At 42.2% G+C, this 19892-nt stretch overlaps 1 protein-coding gene across 1 annotated transcript in view; it reads left to right on the forward strand.

Annotated features, from left to right (window-relative positions):
• Positions 1 to 294: 294 nt before the first annotated feature.
• MAP2K4 (mitogen-activated protein kinase kinase 4) overlaps positions 295 to 19892 on the forward strand; it is a 133413-nt gene continuing 113815 nt past the window's right edge. Inside the window, exon 1 of the mRNA XM_040630050.1 lies at positions 295 to 412. Coding sequence (XP_040485984.1) covers positions 295 to 412 — 118 coding nt within the window. The remainder of the gene's footprint in view (positions 413 to 19892) is intronic.

Below are 19892 nucleotides of genomic sequence, written 5' to 3' on the forward strand. Positions count from 1 at the left end.
ACACACTCCTAATGGTGCAAACCGCCTTAGGCCCCGCGGGCCGGCCCGCAGCCCCGGGGGCAGCACTCCCGCCCGCCTTCCCTCGGGGTCGGGCACCCGCGCCCTGGGCGGTTCTGCGGCTCCGCAGCTGGCCGGACTCCGCGTCAGGCGCGGGCGGGGGCGTGCCAGAGGGCGTGTCCGGGGCGGGGCGGGGGCGGGGCCAAGGCGGCGCTAGCCGCGCCCCTCGGCCGTGCGAGAGGCCGAGCTTGCTGCATTGCAGCCGCCGCGGCGCCGCTCGGCTCCTCACTCCCAACAATGGCGGCTCCGAGCCCGAGCGGCGGCGGCGGCGGCTCCGGGGGCGGCAGCGGCAGCGGCACCCCGGGCCCCGTGGGGCCCCCGGCGCCGGGCCACCCGGCCGTCAGCAGCATGCAGGGTAAGGAACGCGCCAGCGCCGCGACCCCGGCCCCCCCGGCGCGGCCGTCGGCGTCGTCGCGGCCTGTCTCCGCGGCCGCGGACGCCCCCGGACCCGGCTGAGGAAGCCACCGGAGCCGCCCGCGCCCGCCCCCCGCCCTCCCTCGCGCTTCCCGCCGCGCGCCCGGCCCTGCCCCGGCCCCGGCCCGGACTCCGCGCGCAGGCCCGGGGCCGCGGCCTCGGCCTCCGCCCGCGCCCGGCCGCTCGGCGCCGCCGGCCCTGCGCGCGGGCCCACCTGCCCAGGACCGCCCCGCGGCCGCCCCCGCAGCCGCCCCCGCGCCGCAGCCGCTCACCTGGCGCCGCCCCGCCCGCGTTTCCTGGCCCCCGCCCGCGTTTCCTGGCCCGCGCCCGCCTGGCCCCGGGGCCCGGCCGCGCAGGTAGGCGGCAGCGGCGGCGGCGTCCCAGCCCCAGCCCGGCGCCCCCCGGCGCTCCGCTGCCGCCGCCGCAGTGGGGCCCCGCGCAGGGCCATCTTGGCTCCCCGCGGGGCGCAGCTGGAGCCGGCCCGCCCGCCGAGCTGACCTCCGGGCCCGGCGCTCCTGTGGAACCCCGCGCCTCCAAACTTTCGCGGGGGTTCTGTGCGCCGGGAGGGCGAGGGGGGATGGGGGAGGGGGTGCTCAGGCCTGTGCCACCTGTAAGGTGGTGGTGTAGACAGCCGCGGGCCTGGGAGAGGCGGTTTGTCCGGGTCCGGGGGTGTCCGTGTTAGCATGGTAGGCACAAAATATCAGTACAGAAGCGAGAAGAGCGGATTCGGTTTAAATGGAGAGGCGCAGGAAATAGAAAGGCAGGGGTCAAAGTGGTACTGTGCCGTGTCTGGACATCCGAGGCAGCTTCCTAATTAATGGCTTTCCCCACCGGGAATGCGCATTTAGATCCGTATGGCTCCTGACAAGGGGGGGGGGGTTGTTGTGAAAATACCAGGCCCCAGCCCATCGGGGGCCATTTCCTTAAGTTTCCTGTGGAATTTCGAGTAGTAATGTTATTTTTAAAACAGGGAATCTCAGAAATCTCTTGACGACTTCAGCTAACTGCTTATGTTATATTATTAGCGGAATCCGTCGGGGTACCCTTCGTGGTCAGTGTCGCCATGGTTACTCTTTGATGAAAATCTTCCTAAAGGGCGCTTTGGTCTATCTTAACCGTGTGTCTAGGTGTGTCTTAACCGTGTTAGGCTCAGCATTTACTGACTATTTCGTGTTTATGAGAGTGTCTGATTCAGGAAGTAGAGACAGGATTTTATTCATTTTTATATCCCGGTTGCCCTCCCTATGAGATAATTTTAATACACATAAAGAATGGTGATATATAGACAGGATGATGTCAGAGCTCAGAGGACACTTTCTGTGCAGACTCTCATAATTAATTCAAATTGAATTAGTTATTGGATGCTACTATGTTTCACAGCACACTATACAGATGAAGTGGGATTTCCTGATCTTACAGCTTTCCAGTCTATCTGTTGCTGGTGGGGAAATGAAACAGCAAAATGACAACTTAGGATTGTATTGCTTATGCAAAATGGGTGACTTACAAAGCTTATAAAAATAATGCAAGTTTTTTTGGTGGGGAGCTCATGGGGGGGTAGGTAGGCTGATAGTTTGAAAAAGCTGTATAAATGTATTCATTTTTGTTGTTGTTGTTGTTCAAAAAAAATTATTGAGCATCTGCCCAGTGCTGGGCATAGACTGTAGTGCTAGGTATACAGAAAAGAGTGAATTGGGCAGTTGAATCCCTGATGGAGCTTACCCTCCCCCATGGGATGGGGGAGGGAAGACAATCTGCAGGTAAAATAATGGAGAAAAGTGTTACAAAGGTAACAAGCTGGGTTTTGTGATGGAAGATACTGGGGAAAGGTAGACTGCTTCAATAAGATGGTTTAAGAAGACACTCATACTAAACACAGAGGGAAGCTGTGTATGAAGTCTCTAAAGTGGGAAAGAGCTTGCAGTGTTCTAGGAATGCAAAGTCCTTGTGGCTGGGCATTATTCTGACATTCGCCATTCTTCTCCACCACCCCTGAGTTTCGGTGCCTAGTAAACTAAACTTTCTAACAAGCCGAACCTATTTTCAAAAGGAGAAGGAGGGCATAAGACTTCTCTTTGAATTATTGATGAATTTTCTTTTACCATTACTGTGTCTAGCCTTGATTGATTCAGGAACCTGCTAGTTAATATCTTGCTCTTGAACCTGTTTTGCTTCCTCAGAATGAAGAAAAACACTTGAAGGTCTCAGGATGTCGTCTAGCACAGTCCGGGTTATAGACCATGAGCTCAACAGCAAATTAGGACCTTTTTCTGTTTGTTTTGTATGGTTAGAGCCTAACCTTTCATGCTTCATACCCTAGAGACCTTCAGTTTTAGATCAGACTTCAGATCCTTAGAATGTTTGGTATATACCACCCCCTTCCTCCAGTCTACTTCTGCTTGCCACCCCAAAACACTGCCTTTCTGGGAGGTGTCAGTAGACTGCCCCCTCCTCTCCACCTTTCAAACAGCTAGTTGTAGGACATATGGAATACATTTCATCTAACAGACGTTGGAGGTCCTTTTGTGTGATAAGCCCTGTGCTGGGCACTGGATAACCCTGTACACTTTTTTTCATGGCTTGAGGTTTGTGGCCTGGTAGCGGCCCAAGGTGGGAAGCATTGCTTTCTTAATATCATAATGTTTAAGAGCCAGAGCTCTGGAGTCCTGAATTTGAATCCCCTCATCAGGATTTAAGATTTTTGTGACCTCGGGCAAGATACTTAACTTCTCCAAGCCTCAGTTTCTCAGTTGGAATGTAGGAATAATGCTTATGTCACAGCTTCTTTGAGAATGCACGTAGAGCATGGGCCTGACATATAGTAAGGATGTGATACATGCCAGCCATCACCATTGTTAATAGCAACAATGCTGTTATTTGTAAGGGTGCCATTAATGGTCTCTTTCATTATTAGTAGACGTGTCCCTAACCCCTCATGATCCACTACACAATTTCTTCAGCTTCATTATTACTGGCTCCTACCCTTCTCACTAATCTGTTGATTTCCACTTTTCATTATTGAGCCTTTCCTTTAAGAATATTCCTGGTGAGTCTTTATTCTACCTGGATTCAGGTAACTGCTTAGTCATGTACAAGCTCTGTGACTTGGGGCGATTACTCACCTTCTCTGAACTCTGAGTTTCTCATCTGTTAAAATAGGGATAAAACCTACCTGACCGGGCTGTTGTGAGGATCACATTATTAGATTAATGCACACGGAAGTGCTTGGAAAATTATAAACTATAAGTATGTAAGGATTGTTAATAGACATGGTTATTTACCTGCTTGAGTTACTAGTCGCTTAACATGTATAGGTTTTAAAGATCTCATAAACACAAGAAGTTTATTTTAGAAGACTTAAAGTAGGGAAAAAATAAAACTTCTGAAAACTACTCAGCTGAAAAGTGTCAGTTTTTAAAACAATTTTTAAAATGTGGTTAGAATAGTTAGAATCTACAATTGATTCTGGAAAACATGGAGGCATTTGGAAAGCACTTGTTACAGAAAATAGTTACAAAGTGTACACTCTAGGTACCTTTGATTCTCTTAATGAGCTGTTCTAGGAAGACAGTTTTTCCTATTTTCTTCTTGGGTCTCAGATGTAGATGTATAGCAAAACGTACGGACTAGTCCAGTCCTTGCTTATTTACCTTCACCTGAACAATTTATAAATATCAGTTTAAGTAAAAAGATGATCGCTTGGTTCTCCTTAAAAAACACACTCACACGGGGGCACCTGCGTGGCTCAGTCCGTTAGGCATCCAATCCATCTTGATTTCAGCTCAGGTCTTGATCTCAGGGTCATGAGTTCAAGCCTCGTGTTGGGCTCCACGCTGGGCATGTAGCCTACTTAAAAAGAACAAAACCAGAAACACACACACAATAATGTACAGCATGGCAGCTGTCGTTAATAATACTGTATTGCATATTTGAAAGTTGCTAAGAGTAAATCTTAAAAGTTCCCATCACAAGAATACAAGTTCTTTGTGTACGTGATGGATGTTAACTAGACGTACTAGGGTGAACATTTTGTGATATGTACAAATATCGAATCATTAAGGTGTACACCTGAAACCAATGTAATGTTGTATGTCAGTTACACCTCAATAGTAAAAAAAGTTACAAAATAAAAAGAGGCACAGAACTTTCAGGTGTAATGATGCATGTCTGTTAAAAAAGATTTAAAATCAGTATACTTTTTTCTCTCAATAATATTTAAATATATAAAATATGTGTGAAATGCCCTATTTGTGATTACATTAGACTATTTTAACATTTAGTCTGTGGTTTCCAAGAACCATAGGAAGATGCCTTTATCTGGATTTTAAAGAACTGAATTGAGCAGACAGTGGATATAGTTCCAAACCCTCGAACTGCTTGCCTTTCCTTCCCAGTATGCTGAGTACTATTCCTTTACCATTTATGTGACATAACCTGATACAAAGTCCAGCTCAGCAAATTGGTCCCCCCTCAAAGCACATTGCCTTTCTCTGTGTTCTCTTAAAAATGAGAGCAACCCTAGTATTAAAAGAGAAAAAGTACAAAAACAATGCTTTCAAGATACTTATTTTCTCACCTTTTCCTGTCATGTGCCTTTAAGTGAATGTGTACTGAAACTCGTTTTAAGATGGGATATTAGTTAACCCTGTATTTTGAGTCCTGTTTTCTTTTTTCATAAATTTCCCTATTTTCCTTCCATTTCTTTTACCTAATGTGAGAAGCAGGATTGTTTTGGGCTCATAGAGTTGTCTCTGCTTCCTAGGTTCAGGAGATCATAATCAGCTCCATCATACATAACCCAGGTCAGTCTCCTCTTCAGTCTCCATCTCTCGGAGATAGAGATTTGGCCTGAGTTACACAACCTGGGAGATCTTGACTCAGATTTAAAATTAAGAAGGGAAACTAATAGTTAACCCAGCTCTTTTCCCACTGTCTTTACCTAATTTGATGCTCATAAGCACCCTTTAAGGGTAGGTGGGCATAGTGCCCTTTCATAGATTAAGGAGCTAACGTTCAATAAGGTGATTTGCACTGGTGGAAGTGGGTTTTGACCCACCCATCTGACTGGTAACCTTTCTTCTTCTTATTGCTCAATAACACAGCTTCCCACAGGTTTTCCAGGCTCCAAGCCGTTTCAGCCATTCAGGTCCAAGAGAAGACTCTTTGCCAGAAGTGATGCAGATTCAGGAATAGAAAGGGGAAATTATTTTAGGTTTCAGCCAGGGGGTGGCAGCTTTAAGCAGCCAGCCATGTTTGGGTCGATTTTGGAGCCTTGTTGCTTCCTGATGCTCCTTTATGTTATAGAGTTCTAAATTTGCTGGAGGGTTGACGGTGGCATTTGAATTAGGAGGCGTTTTGATTGGGAACCTACAAGTAAGTAGAAGATTTTAATTGGGCTTCGGCCCGGGAGGCTGTATAGATTTGAAAGGTAATAGAACTCTTTCAACACTATACATAATATGTAAAAAGAACCCATTTAGCATGAGAGTTAATAATTTATGTTGCCATCCTGACTAAATTTGTCACCCGGGCAAGTGACCAAATGGGCATGTGTTCGCTTCTACCCTTATGCCCCACCCCAGGAGCTCCAGAAAGTCTTCATGGGTCGTCTCTTCACACTCTTGGCAAGGTAGAGAATTAATGTGTACTTATAGAAAGGCTTCAAGGGCCAGGAGTGATAAGATTAGCCTAACTTGTGTCTACACAGTGAAAGGGACCATTGGTTAGTAGTTAACTCAAGATGGGCCTCTTGAAAGAAGATAACATTCATATCACACACAGCTTGATTCCTGACAAACACATCCTTCCCCACTACACGGAAAGATGATCGAAGTAGGCACCACAGCCCCTTTTTCAAGGCATATTTTGTTTCGGCTTACCAAAGATCACTCAAAATTTATAAAAGGGAGAAACAAGAGAAGTGTTACCAGATACATCTGCTATGCATTCATTGTCTGACTTTATACTAAAAAAATAAGTGACATTAATTGGCTCCCCTGTTGTGTGCCTGTATCTCTGAGATCTGGTTTAGGCTCCTGCCAGGGAAAGTATCCACCTTCTTGGACACCAGGACACCAGACCGTGTCTGGGAAGGACTGCAGCAGAATGTAAAACCTGGGGTGGGGATCCCCATGCTGTCTGGAGTCCCTCCCTTTTACCTCTCTCAGGGTGACGGGGAATGAAAGGAGAGGGACTGGTTTTGTGTAGGTGGAGCTGGTCTGATGGGGAAGGTGCCACAATCATTGCTCACCCGAGGCAGAGACCAGGAATGATCACTATGGTAATAATAACCTGCATTATTCCAGGCTGTGTGTTGGACATTTTAGATATATTGCTTAATCGTCATAAAGCACTTTGGGGTATTGCTGTTCTATTTTACAGATGAGAAAATCGAGGCTCATAGAGGTTAGATACTGGCCCACAGTCACATAGTTAATCAGTTGTCCTCCCTAAGTGTACTTGGGCTTCTCTGAACAGGCTGGAGATGATACTCTAGCATTTGGTTACATACTCAAAGAGTAGATGCGATAGTCATTGGCAGGAAGAAGACATGGCTTATGAGGACTGACAAGATCCCCAATTAAAAACAACTCTGGAAAGGATTTGATCAGTATTTGTCAAATCACGAATGGTTCTGGATGATGCAAACAAGCTGGGATTAACTAAATTAAGGTGGCTCCCTCTTAAATTTGAGAATGGTGAAGCAAGGAAAGCAAAAAGAAACAACACAGCAGGAATCAGATCTTGTGGAAACCACTCTAAGTACAATGCACATAGAAATTTTGGACAAGCCAAGATAAATCCTTAGATGTTAGAGCCGTAATGATGTACTCTGAGTAACTTTGCAGTTGAGGCCACATGCCACAAATTTGAGGTTGACTTTGGAAGGCAGCAAACAATTAGACTCTTCATGCTTGTGTCGGAAGGAAGACTTGGTAGCTTGCTGTGTGGGCATGACCCAGTAAGGTGGCTCTGATTTTCTTTATGCTAGTGTGGCTTCGTTCTGTAGTTCATAGTTCACTGTCAGCAGTACCCACGTCTGGGATGGGCAGGGAGCTGGACTCATGGAGTCCAATGCAGGGCCTGAACTCATGACCTTGAGAGCAAGACCTGAGCTGCGATTCAGAGTCTGACACTTAACCAACCAAGCCAGGATGGGGTGTCCCATCCTGATGTTATTTTTAATTTTATAATTAAGAAGGAAACTGGGGCTTAAGCGAAATGACTTGATTTTCACAGTTGGAACTAGGACCCTGGGCTGACGTTTCTCCTTTCATTTTTTACTTTCACAAAGACTGTTTGCCTTTTGCTTTTCTATACACTTAATGCACGTCATAAACACCCTTCTGTGCTAACGTAGACAAGCTCACTTTGTCTGGCAGATACAGTAATGGTAGGTTTTGAGTCATGGCCAGTGAAGGGCTGTCACGATTGAGGTAAGAGTGTGAGAATGAGGAGGAATGTGGGGAAGAGTGTGGCCCGGTGAGAAAGAGGAGAGGAGAAAGTCCCACAGAGCTCCATTTCTGTCGTCGGCTTCCTAACACTGCCATATGTATACTTCTGGTTACTTAATTTTGGGGGGTCTAAGATTTAATGCAGATAAACTCACCTGGGGCCAAAGAAAATGAAAAAGACTCAAATTTGAAGCGGAGGATCATGTAGAGTTTAGACCCAGGATACAGGTACCAGAATAAGAAGGAGGAAGGCACCCGAGATATTCAGAATTAACTGGTTACTAACAACAGATTCAACTGACACCTAAAGTGTGCGGACGGGAAGACAGAATTTAGACAGAATTCCTGAGATACGGGAGACCTCAAAAATGGAACATCTGTGAATGAATATTAATGGACTAATTATAATATAGCCACAAACGGGCTTCGTATACAGCTGAGGATACTGGAAGTTTTCCTCACCGTTTCTTTCCCACCATCTTTTGTTCTTGTACAAGATTGCCGGTGGTCCCCTTGGCCCCTCCCTGCTCTTTGAGTATAAGGAACTAGGGGAGGTCTGGAAAGATGTAACTAATAGCCTTTTATCTGATTTAATTGATAAGACTAACTGGAATTCCAAGGTGAGCCATTATGTTTGGGTTAGTTTAGTCCTCATTGCGTTGAACTCTGGGTCTGTTAGCAAGTCTATCTGAGTGAGAAATGATGCGAAGATGGTTGCTTGTGTGAGGCCTCAGAATCTGTTCACCTGGTCACTTTATCCATGATTAGATAAAAAAAGCACATCTTGTAGTAACGGTGTGAGGATTTAAGCCTCCTCCCTTTTGAACTACCTGCACTGATTCTGTACTTAAAGTGGGCTTAACCCCTCATGTGTTAGAGCAGTAGGTGGTGACATTCTAACACTGTCAGTTACGTCTACCCTTACACATTTTTTCTGTTTCTTAGAATTATCCTGTAACTTATTTTTACATAATTGTGCAGACAGATCCAGCTCATTCTTTTTCCTGTATCTTTCAAGTTTATTTATCTTGCTCCTTTCCCCATTCATACTGCTATTCTGTTTGCCTCTCCTCCCACCATTTATTTTTTGCTACCTCGTAGCAACCAGTGAGCTAAAAAGAAAAGAGTGACTGTTGACTTAAACTTGTTTCAGTCTTTCATCCACCTCCTCTCCAGTTATTGCAGGTGAATTTTCCCTTCTCTCTCCCGGGGTTGGTGGGGGGCACGGGAGTGGGAGACCGGCTTCTGACCCTGGCCTGAAATGCCGCTGTGCTCTCTATCTCCCTGTATCTCTTTCTGCTTCCGGAGAGCCAGTTTCTTCTCCTGGACCTGTGCTCGCCTCATTTTGCCCAGTAGGAGGCTGGCTGGCTTTTAGTTGCTTAGGCTTCTAAGACTCATGGATCTCCAACCTTTCTCTTTCTGAAGTCTATTCCTGCCCTACATCTGGTGGGGTAGCAAGTTGAGCTTGAGGGGTAGCTGTGTCCAGGTTTGGCCCCAGGACTTCAGCCCGAGAAGTCTGTCCATTCCCACTCCCTCCTGCATTGTCATTTGTGTGATTAGGCAGTAAGCAGTGGGTTACCTTTGGGCAAAGTAGCTACCTTAAGATTTTTCAGGTTTTGTACCTTATAGGTGAGATCTTTATCTTAGAATCTGAAGTATTTTGGTACCTGGATGGAAAAGACTACTTAAACACATCCTTCCTTTACTCCTGGCTCTTTTCCTTTAAGTTTTGCCTGCGTCTGCATAAATACAAGCTTGAGTGATCCTCATTCTGAATTTCCCCATGTTGTTTCCTAAAGCATTAATAAACACAGGCATAGGTAGACTACTAAGAATACCAGACACTCACCCACTTAAACCGAGGGGGTGAGAGCATATTTTGAGAAGGTTTTGTCAGAAACAGCTTATTTTGCTGGGTGCATTTTACAAAGAATTACATCCGTATGAATGTAGGCAGAAGATATAACCTGGTCCAGCTGGATTTGGGAAATGAGCTCAAGTTCCCAAGGAGAATTCACAGGTTTTCTTCCTGTGACTTCTAAGGTTCTATTCCGCCGTATCATTCCTGGGGACACTGTCTTGTCAGGCCTCCTTTAGAAGAATTTCAGCTCCTCCTCAGTAGTTCACTGTCTTACGCTTGAAGTTAGCGAATTGACTAGAAAATGTTGCTTTGAGTATTTGGGCTTCACAATTTATGAACTACTTTTGAAGCTTTTGGTTCAGGGGTAGCAATTAATCATGAGTAGTTCTAAGTCAGTAATTCGAGTTAATAAAAATAACTTGTAATATGTTATGAATTTGTAGATTGAAAAAATTGATGAGATTATTTTTAAAGTTACTGTTGACTTCCAGGGGCTAACAGCTATATTCTATTTATCAAATAAATGTGAAAAACTAAGGTAATGGCAGAATTTAGAATTTAAACCTGACTTCAGCTCCACTTAATAAAGTACTTCTAACCCCAGAGAGAGCTGACTTTTTAAAGAAAGCCCATATGTTACAGTTATCACGGTGATGGTGGGGGTTATATGATTTGAACTGTTCTTGAATTGGTTTTATTCAAATGTAACATAAAAATGCAACGTCATGTTCTGATTTTGGTTTGTTTGATTTACAGTCAATGAACTGGAACTTATCTCTTTTACTTTAGGCTTTCAGATAAACTTCTGTGAAAAGGCACAAAGTAAGCTACAAATTTTATGATACTATGCTACTTATTTTTTTTCATATCCATCTTGGTATTGGGAATGTGTCCACTATTGTTTCAACTAACCAACCATGGCAAGTTTACATTAAAAGAGCTTCCATTTCTCATTCTTTTTCCAAATACAAAAGAAAAAAATTGTATTGTTATATTCTTGATTGTAAATTGTTCTTGTTTTCCCTTGAAATGGAAATAGATACAGGTATTCAAATGTATGTAGGTATAGAAAGACGTACATAAATATGCAGATGTGTGTAGATACTGAGATGTAGATAGGTAGAGAAAGCAGACTGGATTTAGGAAGATGTGCACAGGTATAGAAAGATATATTTATGTGATGCAGTTATAAAAAGATATATGTAGGAATTTGGACTTAATCATGATTTTGACTACAAGTTGAGGAAAGTTTTCTTTTAATATCGTGGTGCAAAAAGTATGTAACTGTACTCAGAAGTTTCATGCTTTAAAATTGACTTTTTTGAACCACACATTTAGAGCATTTTAACTTTTTTCCTTGAGACAAAGTTTGTTTCTCCTCCTGCCTCCCTTTACCCCAATATAGACTAGTGTTCTGTATTAGGACACTAGTCTTTATAGAATACAGAATGAGTTTTCTATTAAAAAAGCATATTTTTCAGCTAAAACAAATTCATTTTAAACTTAAATATCATTTGTATAAATGCAGTTTCAAAAAATCCTCACTCAAGGAGGCTCCAGTAAGCATAAAAAATCCCCAAATATAATGTAATTAGTTTCATCTTCTGCTTATTTATTCACAGAATGAGGAAGAATGGGGACCACTTTTTGATATACATCACTCTCCCCCCCCAGCTTTATTGAGACGTAATTGACATATAACGTTTGTGTAAGTGTAAGGTATGCAGTGTGATGATTTGGTACACTTACATATTGCAACGTGATTATCACAGCAGGGTTAGTTAACATCTCCCTCACCTCACATAATTAGTATTTCTTTTTGTGCTGACACTTTAAGATTTACTCTTTTAGAGGCCTCTGGGTGGCTCAGTCGGTTAAGCGTCTGCCTTCAGCTCAGGTCATGATCCCAGGGTCCTGATATGGAGCCCCGGGGCAGGCTCCCCGCTCAGCAGGGAGTCTGCTCCCTCTCACACACTCTCCCTCTGTCAAATAAATAAATAAAATCCTTAAAAAAAAAAAGCTTTACTCTTTTAGCAATTTTCAAGTATATAATACAGTGTTGTTAACAACAGTCACCATGCTGTACGTTTTAGATCCCCCAATATAGGTCATTCTTAAGTTAGTTCAAAGGAAACAGCGTTTAATCTGGAGAAAACATTTCTGCTGTTCTAAAATTTTCTGACGGAATCAAAATGTTTATAATTTCCATTGGTTGAACATTATGACTTCCTTTGAAATATAGTTAGTAAAAATTTATTTCTTGAGTGGTTCACTCATGATAGGGAGTAGGGCAGCTAGGCCCTAGGATAAAATTTTTTTAATTGGTTCATTATTATCATCCTTCTCTTACCTTTAACTAAAAACATTATGCGATTTCCTCTCCGTAATGAACCTACATATATGATTTACATGTATCTGTAATGAAGTTACAACTTCTATTTTATGTTGTTTTTAATTTTAATACACTTCGGTGATTTTTAGTTTAAAAATATTTCTGTTCAATATTTAATGTAATTTTTATTTCTGTATTGACAAAATCTAAAAAAAAATGCTGATATTTTTAAAATTTAAAGCTGTATTCACATTGTTGTCCTTTTTTCCTAACTAAGCCCAGTTGTGGACACAAAACAAGAGAAATGTATTGATTTTATTAAGTTTAAAATTGTGTATGCAGTGTCCATAGAAAGCTCTGTAGCTAGATGAAAAGTGCCTCTAGCCCGTCTAAGTGGTTCTGTCCCTTTTCCATCGTTACAGAAACAGCAGATTGGCAGTGCTGCCCACATGGAAGAGTGGAACAAGGAAGCATGTATATGCCCACTTTGATACTCGCTTCTGGTTGTCTTCACTACCCCTTCACCCTGCCTTCTTGTCTCCTTTTTTATTTCTCCCCCTCTCTGCGGGTGGCCATCTTCTTTGTTTTCCAACTTTTGGGATTCAACACAGTGTGATACATTCATTCCCAAAGCGCCTTTTGGACACTTTGCATAAAGAGAGGGAAAGATTTGGCCCAGAAATAAGTTAGGTCCTTGCCCTTAGTGGGCTCACAGTATAGTGGACTTGAGTTGATCCTGGGTTGGTTCTGAGTGTTCAGCTGGTGATGCTATAGATTGATTAGCAGCTGAACCCAGGGTGGGGTGGTGCAGGAGGAGAGGTGTACTGGGCGCCTTTGCTCTGCTGTTGTGTCCTGAGGGAGAACAGCACGGTAGGGGGGTTGATGGGGGGGGTTGCTGTGGGTCTCATGAGAGCTGTTTTCCTGATTGGAGAACGTGGCTCAGAGATCCAGCAATGGGTCTGCCCTACTTTGGAGTGAAGCAGAGCTGTCTGTGGCTGGGACCTCAGTGGAAGACTCCAGGGAAGCAGGCACCCATATCAGGGAGGAGGGTTGGAGCAGGGATATTGGTAGGTATGGCCAGCTCTAAGTTGACACTAGTTATTTTTGTACTAAACTGTAAGTTTTCAGTTGCTTACATACATTAACTTTTTTTCCAAGATTAGTCCTGCCTTAAAAATTAAAATACAGTTTTGTAATGTTTGTAGACAGTCTTACATTGGAAATATAGACATTAACTTGATGTTAAAAGTGGTCATTGCCTCTTTAAAAATACAGGGTTTGAAATCACTAAGGTAGTCTTTTCTTATCTAATAGGGCATACTCTAGTGCCAGAATCTTCTGTTTTAGTCTAAGGATGTTTCAAAATTATCAGAAGACCTTACATTTAATTCATTAAGATTATTTATATGTCATACAATAGCAATAGGAGGGGATGGGTGCAAAGAGCACAAAATTAGATATTGTTAAAAGTCAGTGAGTGAGTACAACTGCTTCAAACGTTCAATTCTCCATCATAAATCAGAAAGACTTATTGTAAGATGATTCTGATGACTAATGGAAGCTCTGAAGGATTAATTTTTCCCCATTGTTTGACTTTCACATAGTTTTTGTTTTTTATATTGTTACATCACTATTCCAATTAGTTTATTACAATTGTCTGTTATAAGTTAGTGGAGTTTTATTGGAAATGTGTGTGAGGGTATTTACACACACAGTGTGAGATTGCATATTTAATTTTGGAACCAGATTTTTATATAAATTCAATAAAAACCCACTTTGCACCTCATGGTCGTCTTCTTTTTAAATCAATTATAGTTTGCATTTATTTGCTTTTTGGTTTTCTAAATATATTTAAGATAATATGCATTTAAGATAAGAAGTAAATAGATGAAGTTATAATTATTTAAGACAACGGTGTTTTATTTCTTTTAACACTGTTGGATTGTCACATTATTCTGAAGTCTGAATGTAAGACTAGGGAAAAATATTCTTTCTCATTTAGAGTGCCTACGTTTAGAAGGTTGATTAATTCATCATTTATCATTGGAGATAATGATTTTGTACTTGTAAAGGTGTTTATATGACTTCTGACCAAGTTTGAATGCTCGTATCTTGATAGCTTTAATCAGCTAACCTAAACACAGTTCTTTAGAATATGATTTGCTTTGCTTTGTAAAATCATTTTTTTTTTTTTTTTTGGCTGGGGGAGATATGCCTAGAAACACTTTTTGAGAAGTGCTTTTATAGATGTCAAATTTACCCTACAGTATTAGCATTCTGATTTTTTTGTTTGGTTGAGAATTATGACTTATTAAGGAGCCCACGCTGTTGGGTTCTTGAGTGCTAAAAACAAGTTTGGGTAGAGTCTTGTAGCTTTTCTGTAGCCTTTGCTCTTCTGGTAGCTTTGAAAACTTTTTTTAGTAACTTTTAAAAATTGTTTTACTAGGGAAAGTTTACGTAAACAACAGAATCTTTATTTAGAAAATTATGTGCTCCAGAGCTGACTTTTATTCTTGAAGTCACTAATAGAAATTGGATTACAGGCACTGATTGCTTTTGGTAACACTGTGCATCAGAGTATTTGGAGAAAAAAATGCAGGTGTCCTAATGACAGGTTCTCATTTAATTGTGAAACTACTCTTTTTTTTTTCTAAAGAGTTTATTCATTTGTTTGAGACAGAGAGACAGAGAGAGAGCATGAACGGAGAGAGGGGCAGAGGGAGAGGGAGAAGCAGACTCCCCACTGAGCAGGGAGCCCAACACGGTGCTCGATCCCAGAACCCTGGGATCATGACCTGAGCCGAAGGCAGACGCTTAAGTGACTGAACCACCCAAGCGCCCCATGAAACTACTCTTTTACAATAAGTATCCCTAATTGTTTTTAAGTTGATAATAAAAAGGAAACCATAAAGAGGAGGAAGGACGTTTTGTGAATCTTTCCAGAAATTTGAGGAAGTCATTAATAAGTTTACTGACCTGATAAGAAGTGTCTATAAAGGATGGTGTTTTGCTCACGAATGTATTTAACTGTATTGGAGGTTGAGTATGTAGAAAATGAGGGGAAGGAAGAAGTGGAGGGAGAGAGTCAAGCCATCCTGCATTTAAACTAACAGCTTAGAATATTCAGCTGATTACATTTCTTTTTTTTTCTTTTTTTTTTTTTTTAAAGATTTTATTTATTTATTCGACAGAGACAGAGACAGCCAGCGAGAGAGTGGACACAAGCAGGGGGAGTGGGAGAGGAAGAAGCAGGCTCATAGCGGAAGAGCCTGATGTGGGGCTCAATCCCACAACGCCGGGATCACGCCCCGAGCTGAAGGCAGACGCTTAACCACTGTGCCACCCAGGCACCCCACATTTCTAATTTTCCATTTGATGTAGCAAAAATCTGTACCCAGTGGCTAAAATTTCATCATTTGGAATTTATGAAACTCAACTAAGTTTTTTTAGCAATCATAAGAAACAAAATGCTGGTATGGGTGGCTAACAGGTTTTATTTAAGTTTGTATAGTTTATATAGAATTTAATATTTATTTATATTTTATATATGCTGAAGTTAGTTGAAAAATGAAACTTTTGTAGCATTTGCCATAAGCCTGACTAGCATCCAGGATATTCATCACTATCTTTGTGGACCATGATAAACTGCCAATAGGGAATCAATCTGCTTGGAAACAGCTTTTATACAAATTATAGCCCAGGAATTGTAGTAGTGGTATAGTCAGAGTCAAGGTTCACACAATCCCCTTATTGCATTATATCATTCCAAGGGGAATGTTGCCTGATTGTCTTTGATCTTGAAAGTGTTGGGAACTTTAATTCCTCCTGAAGAATGGTTTTGTTGCTAGGAGAAGGAAGGTTTTTGAATAGCTATTGCACCTTAAAAGTCTTTTAGAGAAGCTTAATGTGTGGTATTTTTGAGCAAGAAAAAAATGAGTGATAATCCCACAGTGTGCAAAGTTTCCCTTCACTGGTCCGTTGAACTTCACTACTAGCAGTGTCGGGCCTTTTGACAAAACTTTTGTGGTTGGCAGCTACAGGGCAGAAATGATGTGGAAGGTCTCCAGAGTGTATTCCCAACTAAACTTCCAGTTAATCAAAGTGGTTTTCAATTTAGCTTAGAAGTTTGGGTGATGGTTTTCAAACAAGGTGTAGCAAATACTTGAGATTCTCATGACGTGATTTAATAGTGCTTTCAAAATCCAGACACAAGTGTCTATATGAGAAAGTGTACTAGAGGAAACTTTTACACAACCCAGGTTGGTGTTCATCTTCTCAGTAGGCAGTTAGGTGAACATTTTTTTTTTTAAAGATTTTATTTATTTATTCGACAGAGATAGAGACAGCCAGCGAGAGAGGGAACACGAGCAGGGGGAGTGGGAGAGGAAGAAGCAGGCTCCCAGCGGAGGAGCCTGATGGGGGGCTCGATCCCATAACGCCGGGATCACGCCCTGAGCTGAAGGCAGACGCTTAACCGCTATGCCACCCAGGCGCCCCAGCAGTTAGGTGAGCATTAATCAGAAATGAAAATTAAGCATATACAAGCATAGTCCCTCCCCTGTAGAGAACCTTGTATAAAGTTAAACAGAGGCACAAATGTAACATTTAACAGATACTGCTGATGAGAAGAGGCACTGGGGTCTTTAAAGATGAATTTGTTGTAGAGCCTACTCTGAGGGAGCTTATGTTCTCTGAGAGACGGAACATGTAGAGACAGACTGGCAGAAATGATAATAATAATAAGTAACCCATTTACTGTGTGCCGAACCCTGTTCCAAGCATGCTCTGTTAACTCCTTTCATTCTTACAACCCCACAGAGGCAGGTATACTAACTATTACAGAGGAGGAGACGGAAGCACAGAAAGGTTAATAAGTAAATCTTCCAAAGTCATCCAGCTAATGAGTGACAGAACTGTGTGACCTTGCTCTGGTCACAGTTGACATGCTATAAACCATTGTGCTTTCTTACTCCTTGAAAGAAGGCACGGGTGCTCCTAGGATTGATTTTCTGAACCAGATGGCTTTCAGGAGGCCTTCACTTGCAAATGGTCATGAGAGCTGGACTCATCGTGTGTACCATTTCTGATTTTCTGGCCCTGGAGAGTTCATAGTGTTCTCTCATTAGCCTGGCTGAACGTTAAGCGGAAAGAAAGATTCCTTCTTCTGTCTCTGATGTTAGAACATAGGGGATCGACCACTAGGAGAAAATTGTTTAATTAAAAAAAAAAAAGATTATTGTGACGCAGAGAACGAATTGCTTCAGGAGTCTCACATGACTTTGTATGTCCGGGGAGCAGCTGACCAAGATGAGAAAGGAGAGTCAGGGAACAAGGTGGCGGAGCCGCGCACTGCGTGCGGATGGATTTGTATATGGACTCGGAACAACCCGTCGATGCTACTGGCAAAAGATGTATGTCCCTCTGACTTTCTTTCTGTTAAGGATGGAAGAAAGAACATTGGTTCGTTTTTAAAAACCTCGGATGAAAGAAGTTTTTAAGCCTACACAACAATGGAATAGTATTAACAATCCCCCACGTACCCATTACCTCGCATCAGCGGTTACCAACATGTGGCTTCTCTCATTATTTCATGTGTTCGCCTCCCTCCACCCATGTCTGCTGAAGTATCTTCAAGCTGATTCTGATTTTCATGATGTCATCCACGTCCGTGTCAGTCACATGTCTTCTCAGTGGTAAGGACTCTGAAATGCATAACCTCAGACCATTGTCGCACTGGTAAATAGATAAAACAGTATTATCAGTTAGCCACTCAATGTTCAGCTCTCCTGAGTGCCGTAGGGATGCCTGTTTACAGTTGATTTGTTCAAGTTACGATCTCAACAAGGTCCACACATACTGCATTTGGTTGATAGGTCTCTTCGGTTTCTTTAAATCTATAGCTATTCCCTCTTCTTTTTTCTCTTGCCATTTATTCCTTGAAAAAATTGGGTCATGCATTTTGTAGCATTTTGCACATTTTGGATTTGGCTGATTACATCCTTTTAGTAATTAGTATTTTCCAGGTTCCTCTTTGCCCTGTAGCTCCTGTTAATTGGCAGTTAGAGACAGAGGCTTGATCCCGTAGAGATTCAAGTTTTTGGCAGGAACGCTTTGGTAGGTGGTACCGTGTACTTCTCGTTGCATCCCATCAGGAGGCATATGATTTCTGATTGTAGCTCTTGTTAAGATTAATCACTGGGTTTAGGTGCTGTCAGTGAGAAAGGTCCCCATCAGCTTTTCACCTGATGGCTTTGGCCATCATCAATGATTTCTGTCTAAATTATTTCGTTAGGGACTGGTTAACTCATACTGCCAAGCATTTGTGGGCTCTGCAAATAGGAGCTATACTCAGCCAAAAAAACAGCGTTTGTGTTTGGGCATACCACTGAATGCAGATTACGTGAAGCATTAATCATCTCTGACTTAACTGCACCAGTGTTGAGGAACATGAACGTATGTGTCTGGATGCACGTGTGCGCGCGCACACACACACATTTATTGTGCTTTTCTGTACTTTGAGAGACTTGAGACTGGAAATCTATATGCCCTGGAACATAAGTCAATGTCTTCTTTAATTGGGGTTCTTTTTTCACTTTTTAAAATCTCTTAATCTCTGAAGATGATTAAAAAACATGTCAAATACTCATTCTTGACATTTTTTGGTGAGGTTGAAGAATCAGTGGGCATGCGAGACTGGTTCTGCCAAATTAAGATCCAATTCCAAGCTGGAGTCTGGCTTTGCTTATTAATTTCTATTCAGTGCTTAGAATGCTCAGGTCCTCTAGGGCATTGCCTTCCCATTACTTGGGAGCCAGCATTAGTCATCAAAAGGAAGGTTGGTGAGAATAGAAGTAAGAAAGAGTTCTCATCCAGGATATAAAAAACCTGGGGAACTACTTGGCATTCCAGTGAACAATTGCCTTTTCAGTGATGGTGTGGTCTTGTCCAACAGGTGTCTTTATTCACCCTTCAGTAGCAACAGTCTCTTCCCCAGCTCTCCTCTTTTACTGTTCCTGTGTAATTACCCATCTTTGTAACTAAATTATCGAAGTCTCCCCTTTATGATGCTCTACAACTGTTTCGATCATGCCCAATCTGTGAATAACCAATCGGAGAAATTACCATCAGAATACCCTCGTGGACTATATATTAAGGAAGCAGAAGGGATCAACATTTGACTGCCATTTACTGTCTTGATTAATCTTACTTTATTCTAATCTTTCAAAAAGCCTCAATTTATAGAATACATTTATAGGCATCAAACAGTATTTGTGTTCGCTACGAAATGAAAGTGTTAACGTCTTACTGTTTTTTAAATTGGAAGGAATTATTCAGTGGGGTCCAAAGAAGCTCTTCAGATGCTAATAATGAGAGGAGTATTATAATTCTGTAGTTGTTGCTTGTATGTGTATAGTATTAGCTTTGTGTACAGGATCCTTACTCATTCTCCACCTTTGTTATTTGATTTGGTAGTAACACAGGTGGATTTGAATTTAAACTTAGATCACAGATTATTACTTAAAAATTAAAAAGTATATATAGTGTAATGCAGCACCAAAATGGAAAAGTCATTTGAGTATACAAAAGATCGTCACATGTCCTGCAACCCAAGGCCATTAAAAACACCAAGTATCTGTGGTGCCTGGCAGGCTCAGTCACTGGAGCAGGCGACTCTTGATCTCAGGGTTGTGAATTCAAGCCCCATGTGGGTGTGGAGGTTACTTAAAAAAAAAAAAAATCTAAAAAAATAAAAATACCCCCCCCCCAAAAAAAA

Source organism: Ursus maritimus, unplaced genomic scaffold (genome assembly GCF_017311325.1).
Source record: "Ursus maritimus isolate PB19 unplaced genomic scaffold, ASM1731132v1 scaffold_14, whole genome shotgun sequence".
In the NCBI taxonomy this organism is placed as follows: domain Eukaryota; kingdom Metazoa; phylum Chordata; class Mammalia; order Carnivora; family Ursidae; genus Ursus; species Ursus maritimus.